At 47.4% G+C, this 11931-nt stretch overlaps 1 protein-coding gene across 12 annotated transcripts in view; it reads left to right on the forward strand.

Moving 5' to 3' along the window:
* Positions 1-11931, forward strand: part of LOC135284809 (ubiquitin carboxyl-terminal hydrolase 42-like) — a 162950-nt gene that overhangs the window by 3410 nt on the left and 147609 nt on the right. For 7 of the 12 annotated variants that reach the window (XM_064396545.1, XM_064396546.1, XM_064396548.1 and 4 more), the window contains 5 exons: positions 477-559; positions 805-916; positions 1179-1319; positions 1535-1635; positions 2393-4510. In XM_064396545.1, coding sequence (XP_064252615.1) covers positions 477-559; positions 805-916; positions 1179-1319; positions 1535-1635; positions 2393-2876 — 921 coding nt within the window. In that variant the 3' untranslated portion in view covers positions 2877-4510. Of the gene's footprint in view, positions 1-476; positions 560-804; positions 917-1178; positions 1320-1463; positions 1636-1724; positions 4511-7415; positions 7460-9322; positions 9412-10373; positions 10472-10643; positions 11554-11931 lie in introns of those variants that run through there. The other 5 variants (XM_064396552.1, XM_064396553.1, XM_064396547.1 and 2 more) reach the window with 5 other exon arrangements.

An 11931-nucleotide genomic window follows, 5' to 3' on the forward strand; every position in this document is an offset into this window, starting at 1 on the left:
ATTAGTTCAGCCTTCCTTCCTTCCTTCCTTCCTTCCTTCCTTCCTTCCTTCCTTCCTTCCTTCCTTCCTTCCTTCCTTCCTTCCTTCCTTCCTTCCTTCCTTCCTTCCTTCCTTCCTTCCTTCCTTCCTTCCTTCCTTCCTTCCTTCCTTCCTTCCTTCCTTCCTTCCTTCCTTCCTCCCTTCCTCCCTCCCTCCCTCCCTTCCTCCCTCCCTCCCTCCCTCCCTCCCTCCCTCCCTCCCTCCCTCCCTCCCTCCCTCCCTCCCTCCCTCCCTCCCTCCCTCCCTCCCTCCCTCCCTCCCTCCCTCCCTCCCTCCCTCCCTCCCTCCCTCCCTCCCTCCCTCCTCCCCCTTTCTTCCTTCCAGGGTCATGTTGTGTCTCCTCAGCGTCAGCTGCCTGGATCTTCTTGTTGACTCCTTGGAAATGGTCAAGCATGGGCATTTCCCACAGCTCAGTGGCTCCTTTCTCACTTCTCCAGGCACCCTCATCTCTCACCAAAGCTCTGGAGAACTTTGTGACACCCAAGAATCTGGATGGAAAATACTGCCTCAAATGTAGCAGGTAAGATGATTTCTAACAACTTATTAACACTTGATTCTGTGTGGAAAAAGCTGTATGTCATTGAGCAGAATCATCTTCTCATGAAGGTTTAAAGTGCGATAATGAGACATGGGGTTTTTTTATGTGACCTTATGGCATGGAATAGCTTTAAAATACTCTAAGGATATGTGAGACACAAAAGCTTGTCTGGTCTTGTTGGGCGAAGATAGGGTGCATTTCAGCACTTAAGTCTGTTTTGTTTCAAGGTGTGAGAAGAAGGTAACCGCCTCTAAGAGGGTTACAGTCCATCGTGTGCCCAAGGTCTTCACGGTGTGCCTGGAAAGGGCTGCCGATCACACAGGCAGAAAGATCAGCAAGGTGCGTATGCAACTGCAGTGCAACTTTCCCTTTGAAGCAGGAGATTTCCCAAAGCAGTACACTCTTTCAGAAGCTGCTCATGTTGAGGTTTTTGTGTTCTGTTACCGGTAGAGGGGAATTCCTATGAGAAGACCTGGACTTTGCTCCAACAGAGCTGCTTTGGCTGAGAACAGTTTCCTGCTGCCCAAACCATTATGTGCTGAAGGGCTATTCCATGGGGTAGTTAGGGATAATAATAAAAGTCCACTTGGTCTTTCTGTAGATTGTTGAATATCCTGAGTACTTGGATCTTCGGCCATACATGTCTGACACAGCTGGAGAACCCCTCCTCTACTCCTTATATGCTCTTGTGGTGCACAGTGGTGACACCTGTCTTGATGGACACTTCTTCTGCTATACAAAGGTAAAGAGCAACTTCTTCCTTGATAAAGCAACATGTGCTGGGAAAACAAACTTCTTTGTCAGTGTTACAGGTATTCAAGGCTTTTGGGAGAGAAGGTCTCTTTTAGGGCTGATTTGGATTTTTTTTGGTGTACTCTTTGTTCAGCTGGTCTCTCTCTTTGGTGTTATGGAGAAAATCTGCAGTTCCTTTCCAGAAATGGATGACCTTCTTTGCAGGCCAGCAATGGACAATGGTACAAGATGGATGATGAGTCTGTGGATAATTGTGGCATCCATGCAGTTCTCAGGCAGCAAGCCTATTTGCTATTCTATGCCAGGTAATAACCAGGGTCATGTGTTCAGAATATGTTTCCTTTTCCTGGATTTGATCTTTGTCTTCTCATCTTTGTGGGTGTTTCTGTCATAGGAGACAATTCTTCCCTGCTTACTTCAGTGCTGTCAATTCTGAACTACATATCAGTCCTTCTCTTGCTGGGATTTAGGGTGCTGGCCTGTGTAAGCTGCACCTTGTGTCCTTGTATGCTCTCTGAAACTAAGTGATGTTGAGAGGACTTAAAGGGGATTCCAGAAAAGATGGAGAGGGATTCTTTATCAAGGAATGCAGTGATGGGACAAGAGGCAGACATTTCAAAGTGAAAGAGAGATTTAGATTAGTTATTACAAAGAAATTATTGCATGCAAGGATGCTGAGGCACTGGCAGAAGTTGTCTACGAGCTTCTCTAAGGTGTGGCTACCCCATTCCTGGAAGTGTTCAAGGTCAGGCTGGATGGAGGCTGGAGCAACCTGTAGGTGTCCCTGCTCATGGTAGGGGGAGGTGGAACTAGATGGTAGTTTGGTTTGGTAGTCCAACCCAAACCTTTCTAGGATTCTGTGAAATGGAGGCTGTAGGAAGAATAGAGATAAGGACTTGTTCTGACAGGGGCAGACTTAGTGAAAAGACCCCCATCAAGTTTTCCATTGGTGACCTTGGTGAAACCTTCTCTCTGCTGTAGAAACCACTCCTAGAGAATGATCGAATCCCAGAGGAGCCTGCAAGGAATGTCTTAAACAGAGATCACTTTTTTCCCCTCCAGATGCTCTGATTTGAAAACGGGAGGAATGGTGGCTTCCTCTCTGACACCATCCTATGCCCATTCCTTCCTCAGTCAGTGGGGGGCCAGCAATGACCAGGCTGCAGGGACATATGGTCAACCTGGTAGGATTATATCAATGCACTGCCAGAGGACAAGTGCCAGGGAGAGCATCCAGAGTAGATCCCTGCAGTGGGGCAATGATCACTGTAGCTGGTTCATGAACAGCACTGACTCCAACTCAGCAGGGAGGAAAAGAAAGAGAAGTACTCCTCCAGGTCATGACCATGCTGTCAAGGATGGCGCAGCTTCAAGGCCCCTCAGCAGAAGCTGTCAGTGGGCTCCTGTACCCAGTGCTACTTGGGTGCAACATCTGCCAAGACAAAGAGAGCAGGGAAGATCACCACAGCTGGGCTATAATCTCCGCAGACGGTTTGTGGAGATCACAGACTACCACCAGTCAGCAAAGAGGAGGAGAAAACACTAATTTGGAACAAACAGACAGAAAAGACAAAGCCAGAATTAAAACCCCTTGTTAGTCTTGTGTGTGTAATTTACAAGGTGTTTCCTTCTCTGTAGGTTTTGGGGCAATTAGTGGAAATGCCCCCTGTGGGATGTTTGTATAATGGGATTTTGAAAGCTGCAAGCTTGCGTGTGCCCAACTGGCAATCTCTTATTTTTTAAATGTGGAGTTCAAGTCACTCAAAAGGACATGAATTGGACAAGCCAACAGTGACAGGGACTCAAAAAGGCTAGATGGCTGGGCCCAAAGGGTGCTGCTCAGTGCCACAAAGTCTATTGTGGTGCCAGGAACAAACACTGTCTCCCAGGAATCAGCACTGGGATTGATCCTGGTTAACATCTTCTTCAACTAATGGTCTGTCTTCTGGGGCAGAGGACATACTCAGCAAATTGACACATGACAGCAAACTGGAAGAGTAGCACTTAGGCCAGGGGTTGTGCTGCTGTCCCTGAGTGATCTAGGCAGGCTGGAGAGACAGGCTGGCAAGGGTCCTTTGCAGTTGAAAAAGGGAAGTGTAAAGTGTGACGAGCACCAGCAGAGACTACTGAGTGAGCCCATGGAGGCTCCATCCTTGGGCATATTCCATAGCCCTCTGTGCATGATCATGGAGAAGTGGCTTCAGGTGCTCTTGCTTGAGAAGGGGGGTGGGAAAGTCCTGATTCACCCTCCAGATAACATTCCTCCCCATCCTGCCACAGTGTCCAAACACGGCCCCCTTGCAGCTGGCCCTGGATCAGCTAGCAAATTTTGAGGATAAATGCCTTCTGCTGCTACTTGCCTTAACAATGTTCCTACCCATTCTACTTCAACCAATCCTTTCCCAACATACAAGGACCATCTGACCCCTGTTGCAGAGACCCCTTCTTTACTCTCCTTATTGCCTCCCTGGGTGTGGATTTTCTTTAATTACCTCTGCAAGAATGTACAAACTTCTTCAATATTCTCCCAAACAATTCTTTGGATATATTTTGGGAACAACATACCTTTTGCCAGGACCTGGCTTTATCTGTGCTACCCTACATGGGTGCTCTCTCAGCTTTACTTCCTGAAAATCCCATTGACTGGTGAGATTTTCAGTGGTTCTTCCCTGTGAACTCTTCATGGAGCCCCTGGTCCATCAATTGTCTCAAATGGACACTATCAGGTACCCAATCAATTGCCCAGTGCTGGACTCCACCAAAAAGAACAGAACACCAAAACTGAGTGAGGGGCACCTTCAGCTTCCCTTGCTGCCCCTGGGTGGTGAAAAGGATCCTGAATGAGCTCCCATTTTGTTAGGAAAATTAATCCTCTGTGTCAGAGGTTTATGTCTGAAAAGGAAACAAGGAAATCCTATTGCCAACCAGGGGTCTATGTACAAACCACGAATGGGATGGGACTGCTGAGGAATGGATCTTAAGCTGTTTATTGTCTAGCATCAGTCTCATTACCTGGTTATGAAAATGGCAAAATGCCAACACCTCACATCCCCAGCAGCAGACCAAGAACATAATGTTACAACTTACTTGGCAAGTTTTTTGACCAATCACACAAACAAAAAACATATTGACAGTAAATCTATCCAACCACTATAAGCACACATTGTTGTGGTGCATGGTTCATTTGGTTTGTTCTGTTTCCCCCTAAAGTTATAATGGTTCGGTCCTGGGGTTCCCCCCACCCCTCCTCCCCTGGCAACCCCTCCTTTTGAGAGTGTCAGTTTTTTGTCTCCACCCCTGTTCCCCTGGTTACCCTCTGTCAATCCCTCCCTGAGTTGCTGTCCATCACACACTGTCCCCTTCCCTCTTTCCAGAAAGTTCTCCCCTATTCGGTGGGTGATTGGATCGGGAACAAGAGTCCCTCCCTGTCACATTCCCTATTGGCTAGCCGGCATGTTTCTCATGAGTTCGTTCCCTCCCAAGTTCTCCCTCATTGGTTGATGTGTTGTACGTTCCGCTCCCTTTACAATCGGCTGTACCCCCACCTCGTGGTCCCTTCTTGGCTGGATTGTCCTGGAGACATTAAACTTCTGGACTTTGCCCCCGAGAGGAGTCTCTCTTTTCTTCGCCTTCCTGCTGCTCACTGCTGCCTCCTGCTGAGGCGCTCCCCGGACGCCCCCGGCGCATCTGGGCAGTGCCCCCCTGCTGTCAGCTGCTGTGCCACAGTTCAGCCGGTGCGGACTCCTCCCCAGCTCGGGGGAGTAGAGAAAAAACTCGGACAGCAGCTCGGCAACACATAGCTTTTGTTAAAATAATGCTTTCTTATTTTGAATAAAATACCTGCTTGCAAGTCTTAAAACACAATGCATAGAGCTCTATTATTGTTTTGGACTTCCTAAAATCATTCTAGATATACTTTTCTGTAGCTTAGGGAGTTATTGTAACCAAGCGTTAAGACATAGACCATTGTTCTATTTGTCCTTACTTTTCTACTTCGTATATAATTTTTTTGCTGAAAAATCTTATGGCTGCTGCTTAGCTCTAATGGCAGTTCTGCTCTCACTGAGGCCTGCATTTTGCAGCCTTCGCAAAAGCCTCTAATTTTCAGGATGCCCACAGGTGTCAGCTCCGAGTTGGTGCCTGGGGCAATAAGGCCATTAAGGGTCATAGTTTCTGTCAGCATTAGTTTTGGAGAAATCCAGCAAAGCGTGCAGAAATTCAGCTTGGCAACCCAACGTCATCCACTGTGAGTGGCTGAAAAATGGAGGCAAATTTCCATGGGATAAAGAAGTCACTTCACCAGGGTCTGGATATCAGCTCAGTGGTGGCGTTTGTGCCAGTAAGGCAATGTTTGTCCCTAGTTTCGATCAGATTTAGGTTGCGTGATATCCAGAAAAATTTCCAAATTTCTAGTTTGGGTGGCCAGGGTAAGACATGGTAAGTGGATGTAAACAGAGGCCATTTTCCAGGAGAAAAAAGAAGTCATTTGCCCAGGGTCTGGGCATCAGATGAAAGGCGGTGTTTGGGGTTCTAAGGACTTGCATTGGCCTAATTTCTGACCACTTCAGTTGTGGAGAAATCCAGCAAACTTTGGAAACCTCTAGCTTGGGTGGCCAGGGTGGGCCAGGGCAAGTGGCCGCGAAGAGAGGCCATTTTGCAGGGGAAAAAGAAGTCATTTGCCTAGGGTCTGGGCATCAGATGAAAGCTGGCGTTTGGGGTCTAAGGACTTGCCTTGGCCTAGTTTCTGACCACTTTAGTGTTGCAGAAATCCAGCAAAATTTGGAAATGTCTAGCTTGGGTGGCCAGGGTGGGCCAGGGCGAGTGACCGCAAAGAGAGGCCATTTTGCAGGGGCAAAAGAAATCATTTGCCCAGGGTCTGGGCATCAGATGAAAGGCGATGTTTGGGGCCCTAAGGACTTGCATTGGCCTAGTTTCTGACCCCTTTAGTTTTGGAGAAATCCAGCAACATTTGGAATTTTCTAGCTTGGGTGGCCAGGCTGCGACAGGGCGAGTGGCCGCAAAGAGAAGCAATTTTGCAGGGGCAAAAGAAGTCATTTGCCCAGGCTCTGGGCATCAGATGAAAGGTGGTGTTTGGGGCTCTAAGAACTTGCATTGGCCTGGTTTCTGACCACTTTAGTGTTGGAGATATGCAGAAAAATTGGAAATGTCTAGCTTGGGTGGCCAGGGTGGGCCAGGGCGAGTGGCCGCAAAGAGAGGCCATTTTGCAGGGGCCAAAGAAGTCATTTGCCCAGGCTCTGGGCATCAGATGAAAGGCGTTGTTTGGGGCTCTAAGGACTTGCATTGGCCTAGTTTCTGACCCCTTTAGTTTTGGATAAATCCAGCAAAATTTGGAAATGTCTAGCTTGGGTGGCCGTGGTCGACCAGGGCGAGTGGCCGCAGAGAGAGGCCATTTTGCAGGGGCAAAAGAAGTAATTTGCCCAGGGTCTGGGCATCAGATGAAAGGCGTTGTTTGGGGCTCTAAGGACTTGCATTGGCCTAGTTTCTGACCACTTTAGTTTTGGAGAAATCCAGCAAAAATTGGGAATTTCTAGATTGAGTGGCCAGGGTGGGCCCGGGCGAGTGGCCGCAAAGAGAGGCCATTTTGCAGGGGAAAAAGAAGTCCCAGGAGATGAGGTAAGCCAAGGTGTCTGCTGCTGCTGCAGTGTGCTGTTCACCTGTGTGTTCCCATCCCAAAGTGTGGTTATTTTGCACAGCCAGGTGTCCCATGTGTTTAGGCATTTTGCCCATCTATGATGACCCAGCACAATGTCAAAGCCAACACCAATGTGCCAAGAGCAGAGGTGGTGGTGGGGAAGAGGAGGCAGGGCTTCAAAGCACCTCAAGATGGGTCCTCTGCTGCACTTGGTTATTGTTTCACACAGAGCTTGGACAGCTCTGTGTGACTCCAGTAATGGAAATCTTAAGGGCAATGAATCAGCTTTGGAGAAAACTGGGTTTATGTGTCACATTTCCTCCTCCATCAAAGTGCCCATGCTATGAAGGTTTGCTTCCTTTCATGGTACAGGCATTCCCTCCCTTCTTTTTCTACCTCCTCACATGTTCTTTTGTCCTCCATTTTCTCCAGTCCAAGATCCAGCAGCAGAAGCAAGGAGAACTCTGAGCATGCAGGTATGTCTGTCCTAAAATGACCGTTGTAGTCTTGACTCAGAGGTGACATTTGGAAAGCTTGATTATAACCCAGTCTATTTTAAATTTCTTTAAATCAGTTTCCATTTCTTGATGGGCTCAGTGGACTCTCCCAGAGTCCAGTCACTGGGAGTGTTCTCTGGTGGTGCAGTGAAAATTCCTGCAGTGTGAAGTGTTGAGTGGCAGGAGCTGGAGTGGTAGCTTGTGGCCCTGGAAATGCAGAGCAGGAAAAGAAAACATTCATCTCCATCCTGCACATGCCTTTTATCTCCCTGCAGCCTTTCTAATGTGACAATTAGTAGGGAAAACAAGGCATTTAGCACAAAATGAGAAATGTTCCCACTTCTTCCTCCAGATTTTGAAGCAGAAAACCTTTCCTTGGGGCAGTTTCTGAGCTGAACCCTTTGAGACGGGATGGACATTAATGGACATTGCCTGGTTTTGTATTGGCAGAAATAGAGAAACCTCCTCTGACAGAATGTCCTTATAAATTTTCCTGTCAGGGAGAAGGAGCCTTCCAAATGGATGCATCATATGCAGGGTCTGAGTTTGTCATCCTGTGACAGCACGAGCCCAAAGCCACCTATGGCAGGTTCACCATGACAAATCTCTTCCCTGGCTCTCTGTGCCTGTGTCAGTGTTGCAGACTGAGGCTGGGGGAGGAGATGCCTTCTGCCTTGTCCTCCCTCCCTGCCTTGCCTGATCCCTGACAAGTGGAATTGTGCCAGACAAAATGCGGTCTCTGGTGCATCTGGCTCAGCAAATGCTTTCAAGTTGAAAGCCCTAATGACACTGTTGTTGTTCCTCTGCCATCTCTGGGTGTGTCATGATGGGACAGATGAGACTTGAAGAAATAATTCTGCTGATGCAGAAGAAGGAATCAGCTCCCCTGGTCCCTTTGCTCCGGGTTAGTTCTGGCAAATCCTGGCTACGGCCCCTTTGGAATGACTCCTTAATTGCTGATGTGCAGCTGGAATGCCTAATGCAGAGTAAGGAAGGTGACATTTTTTTCTGGACTCATTCTGGACTAGAAATGACCTATGACATTAATCCTTAGCTGGCCCACTTTTATTAGTGACTGAAGCATTCTACAGGGTGAAGGAATCCAGTTTTAGGACAGGTATTCCTCTCAAACTGCTTGGCTGCTGTATGAATTTACCCTCTGTGAAACCATGTAAAGAATTAGTTCTCTTAGCTCTAACAGCTCTGTTGGAGAGTATTTCAGAATGAGCTCCATTGTTCTTCTTGCAGTTAGAAAATCAGCCTTTAGTCAGGCTGGCCCAAAATTGGCCCAGTCTCATACAGTTCAGAAGGAAAATCCGTGGGGAAAATGAATTATCTAGTGCCAAGAACACAGTTCATGTTTGGGTAACACTCCTGCAATGCCAAGTTTTTCTTTGCATGTCCTCTAAAATATTGCAACAAAGAGAAGAAAATGTTGATCTAAATCCATCCAGGTATTAGAACCTGGGACTTTTAGGAACCAAAAGAAGATGTTTACTAATATCAGCATGAATAAGAGCAGATAAGAATTGCTGTCAAGAGCAATCTCCATCTCTACCCATCTCTGTCAGACACAGAGGCTCTCCAGCATCCAGGGACTGGGGCCTTCATCATGCAGCAGGTTTCAGTCTGCTGGCCAGCAGAGTAATGTCATGTCTGCTGCCAGTAGCCCATCCCTTGGGAGAGGGTCTAGGCATTTTACCTTGCTGCTCTCAGTCACAGTCTCTGTGTCTTCTGAGGGCTCTGCAATCTGGAACCTGTCTTGCCTGTTGCCCAGCATTGTGGTTTTGGGGGCTTGACGTCTGCCAGATATTTACACGAAACTTTGGCTTCCATTTCCAGGCCTCCCACTGAGCCAGGCCAAGGAGATGGATCATCACACCGATCCTGGTCTTACGGGTGACACAGACCTGAGGGAAAGTTTTGGAAAGGTAAGGGAGAAGGACAGGGATGAGAAGATTTCCTTTCCAGTGGCTGTTTAGTGCTTGGCCCAAAATGTCACTGAAAATCATAATCATCCTCTCCTGGGCAATGTGGATTCTCTTGGGAATATATTTGACAACTAGAGAGCAATTGCTTGGCTATTTCCAGTGGTGCCAAGGTGCCTGGTTTGCAGATGGTGCTAAGGTCATGCCAGAAGCATTCTTTATGTGCAAAGGCTGTTTTAGAGAAGTTCTGAATGACAGAACAAGCTACAGATCAGTGAACGTGGGCAAAGTGCATCCTCGGAAGCAGAGAAGCAAAGATTCTAATGTTGTGTGTAAGCAAAGATGCAAAAGAAAATGGGAGAGTTTGATTTTTCCTGGTTACCTTTCTGGCTGTATGTCACAGCCCTCTCATTCTCAAGTTTTCTGCTCATTAACATCAGTGTTTCTGCAGCTTGTTTTCACATGACTCCTCATTTTGGTCTCCTGATGTCAGAGACCAAGTCCTTCAGAGTCCTTCAGAGCTGAGTCCTTCAGAAGCCAGGAAGTGAGAAACAGCTACAATTGCTGGCCATGAGTGTTAATCAACAGCTAATTACCCCTCCTTGCTGGATATTGCACATGGTTTTCATTCTCCTGCCATGGCCTGTAGGAACTGAACTGCCTGCTCACTGGCCATGTCAGCTCTTCCTCTGTCTTGGAGCACTCCTATGACCTTCATGCTTCAAGCAGGGCTTCCTGACATAGGCTGCAGTTGGAGCAGTGTAAGGTTGTGGCACGAAGTGTTCCACCTGGCTGTGTGTAATTGCCAAGGTGAGGACGGGAGACATTCCTCTGAAACTTTTGGAATGGATATGGAGCTGCATTGAAACCTACGGCACTCTGTGGACTCTGTGCTCCTGAGGAGATGTTGTGTCTGGTTGATGTGTCTCTCCTTACAGTCTATGATGCATTTCCATTGCACCTAGATCCGTGCTGCATTGTGCATGTTGGCTCAAAAGAACTTAGAGCGGAAGGACGCAGAGCTTTTGGAGAGACAGATGAAGTAACCCATGCACAGTCACAGGTATGTTATGTGGGAAGGGGATGTCCCTGGGTGAGATCTGCTTGCACAACTATGACAACAGATTCTTTAAATGAACGTACTCATGGTACTAACTTCTCTATTTGTAATTCACAAACAAAAATGCATGTTACTTGAGTTGCACCACACAATAACTTCTCTTGAGCTTTTGCAGAATGCGTACAATGTGTATCACGAAGCGCCCAAATTCCAAACTGGAAGGGACATTGATGTTCTAAAGCAAATGCTGTACCAGCCTAATATAGAATGGCTAGTGGCAGAAGTCAAAAATGCATCTCACAGAGCCTTATGGACACTCAAATCTGCTATCAAAGAAGTTACCAAAATCATCACCAAAATAGAGAAAGAAAGAGAGCATCATGAGTCAGATGTCTTCTTGTGATGGACAAATCTGCAATCACCAACAGCTCCTCAGATTTTTAGCTTCCTCAGAAAACCAGTTCTAATTAAAAAAAAAAAATAATCCTCCTCTTAACCTTCCTGAACCTATGGATGTGGTAGAAAATTAAAAGAGCAGCATAACAGTACATATGTACTGGGGACTGTCCAGAGGATCTTGCAAAAGAATTTGTATCAGGATAAAGAGGAGAATGAAAGAGGGCCTTTGTTTGACATAAGCACAAGAAATTCACATAAGCAAACAAGTACTCAGCACAGACACAGGTAAGTACTTAGCAGCAGTTAGCATGAGAAAAACCTGGTGGGCCTAACTTGACAGGAGAGGGACTTGAAAAAGCTTTAGACACATTCTAGCAGAAGAGCAAAGGGCACCTAGGGAATGAGCCCTGTGCAGGGAAGCCATGAGGAAGAAGTGCTACATTAGGCCATGGAGACCGCTCTGGCCAGCGCCTGGACATCAGCTTCAAGTACAGGAATCTGACAGAATGTATTTCTAACCCCCTGCCTATGGAATAACCTCAGGAGGTTAAAGATGGATGGTATTTTTTATCAAATTCCTGCATCAACCCACTGAAATTTATACGCGGCCAAAAAGCATTTTGGTAGGGTGCAGACCCCTGCCCTCCTACCAGCTCAATAAAAGGGCTTTTAGCAGATAATGCATATATCTGAGGATTTCTTTGAATTAGGGAGACCCCTCAGGACTGCTGTATCCTGAGGGAACACCATTGGCCATCCCCTGTGTATATCTGCAAAAGCTTCAAATCATGTGCCTCACCTTCCAGGGCCTCTCTTGACCAGCATCCTGATGTGGATGCAGGACTGCTGCGAGGCACTGCTGGGACCCAGCGGGACAGGACCGGCTGTCTCGTGTGCACATAGCAGCCCTCACACAGCCAGGGCCACCCCGAACCCAGACAAAGGCTCACGTGTCAGCAGAGAGGAGCAAGGAGCACTGGGCTCCTCTCAGGGGATCTCAGCTGGGCTTGCTCCACCACATGCCCCCATTTTAAGGCCTGCTGATGCCCAGCTGCCAGAAATGC

Source organism: Passer domesticus, chromosome 21 (genome assembly GCF_036417665.1).
Source record: "Passer domesticus isolate bPasDom1 chromosome 21, bPasDom1.hap1, whole genome shotgun sequence".
Lineage (NCBI taxonomy): Eukaryota > Metazoa > Chordata > Aves > Passeriformes > Passeridae > Passer > Passer domesticus.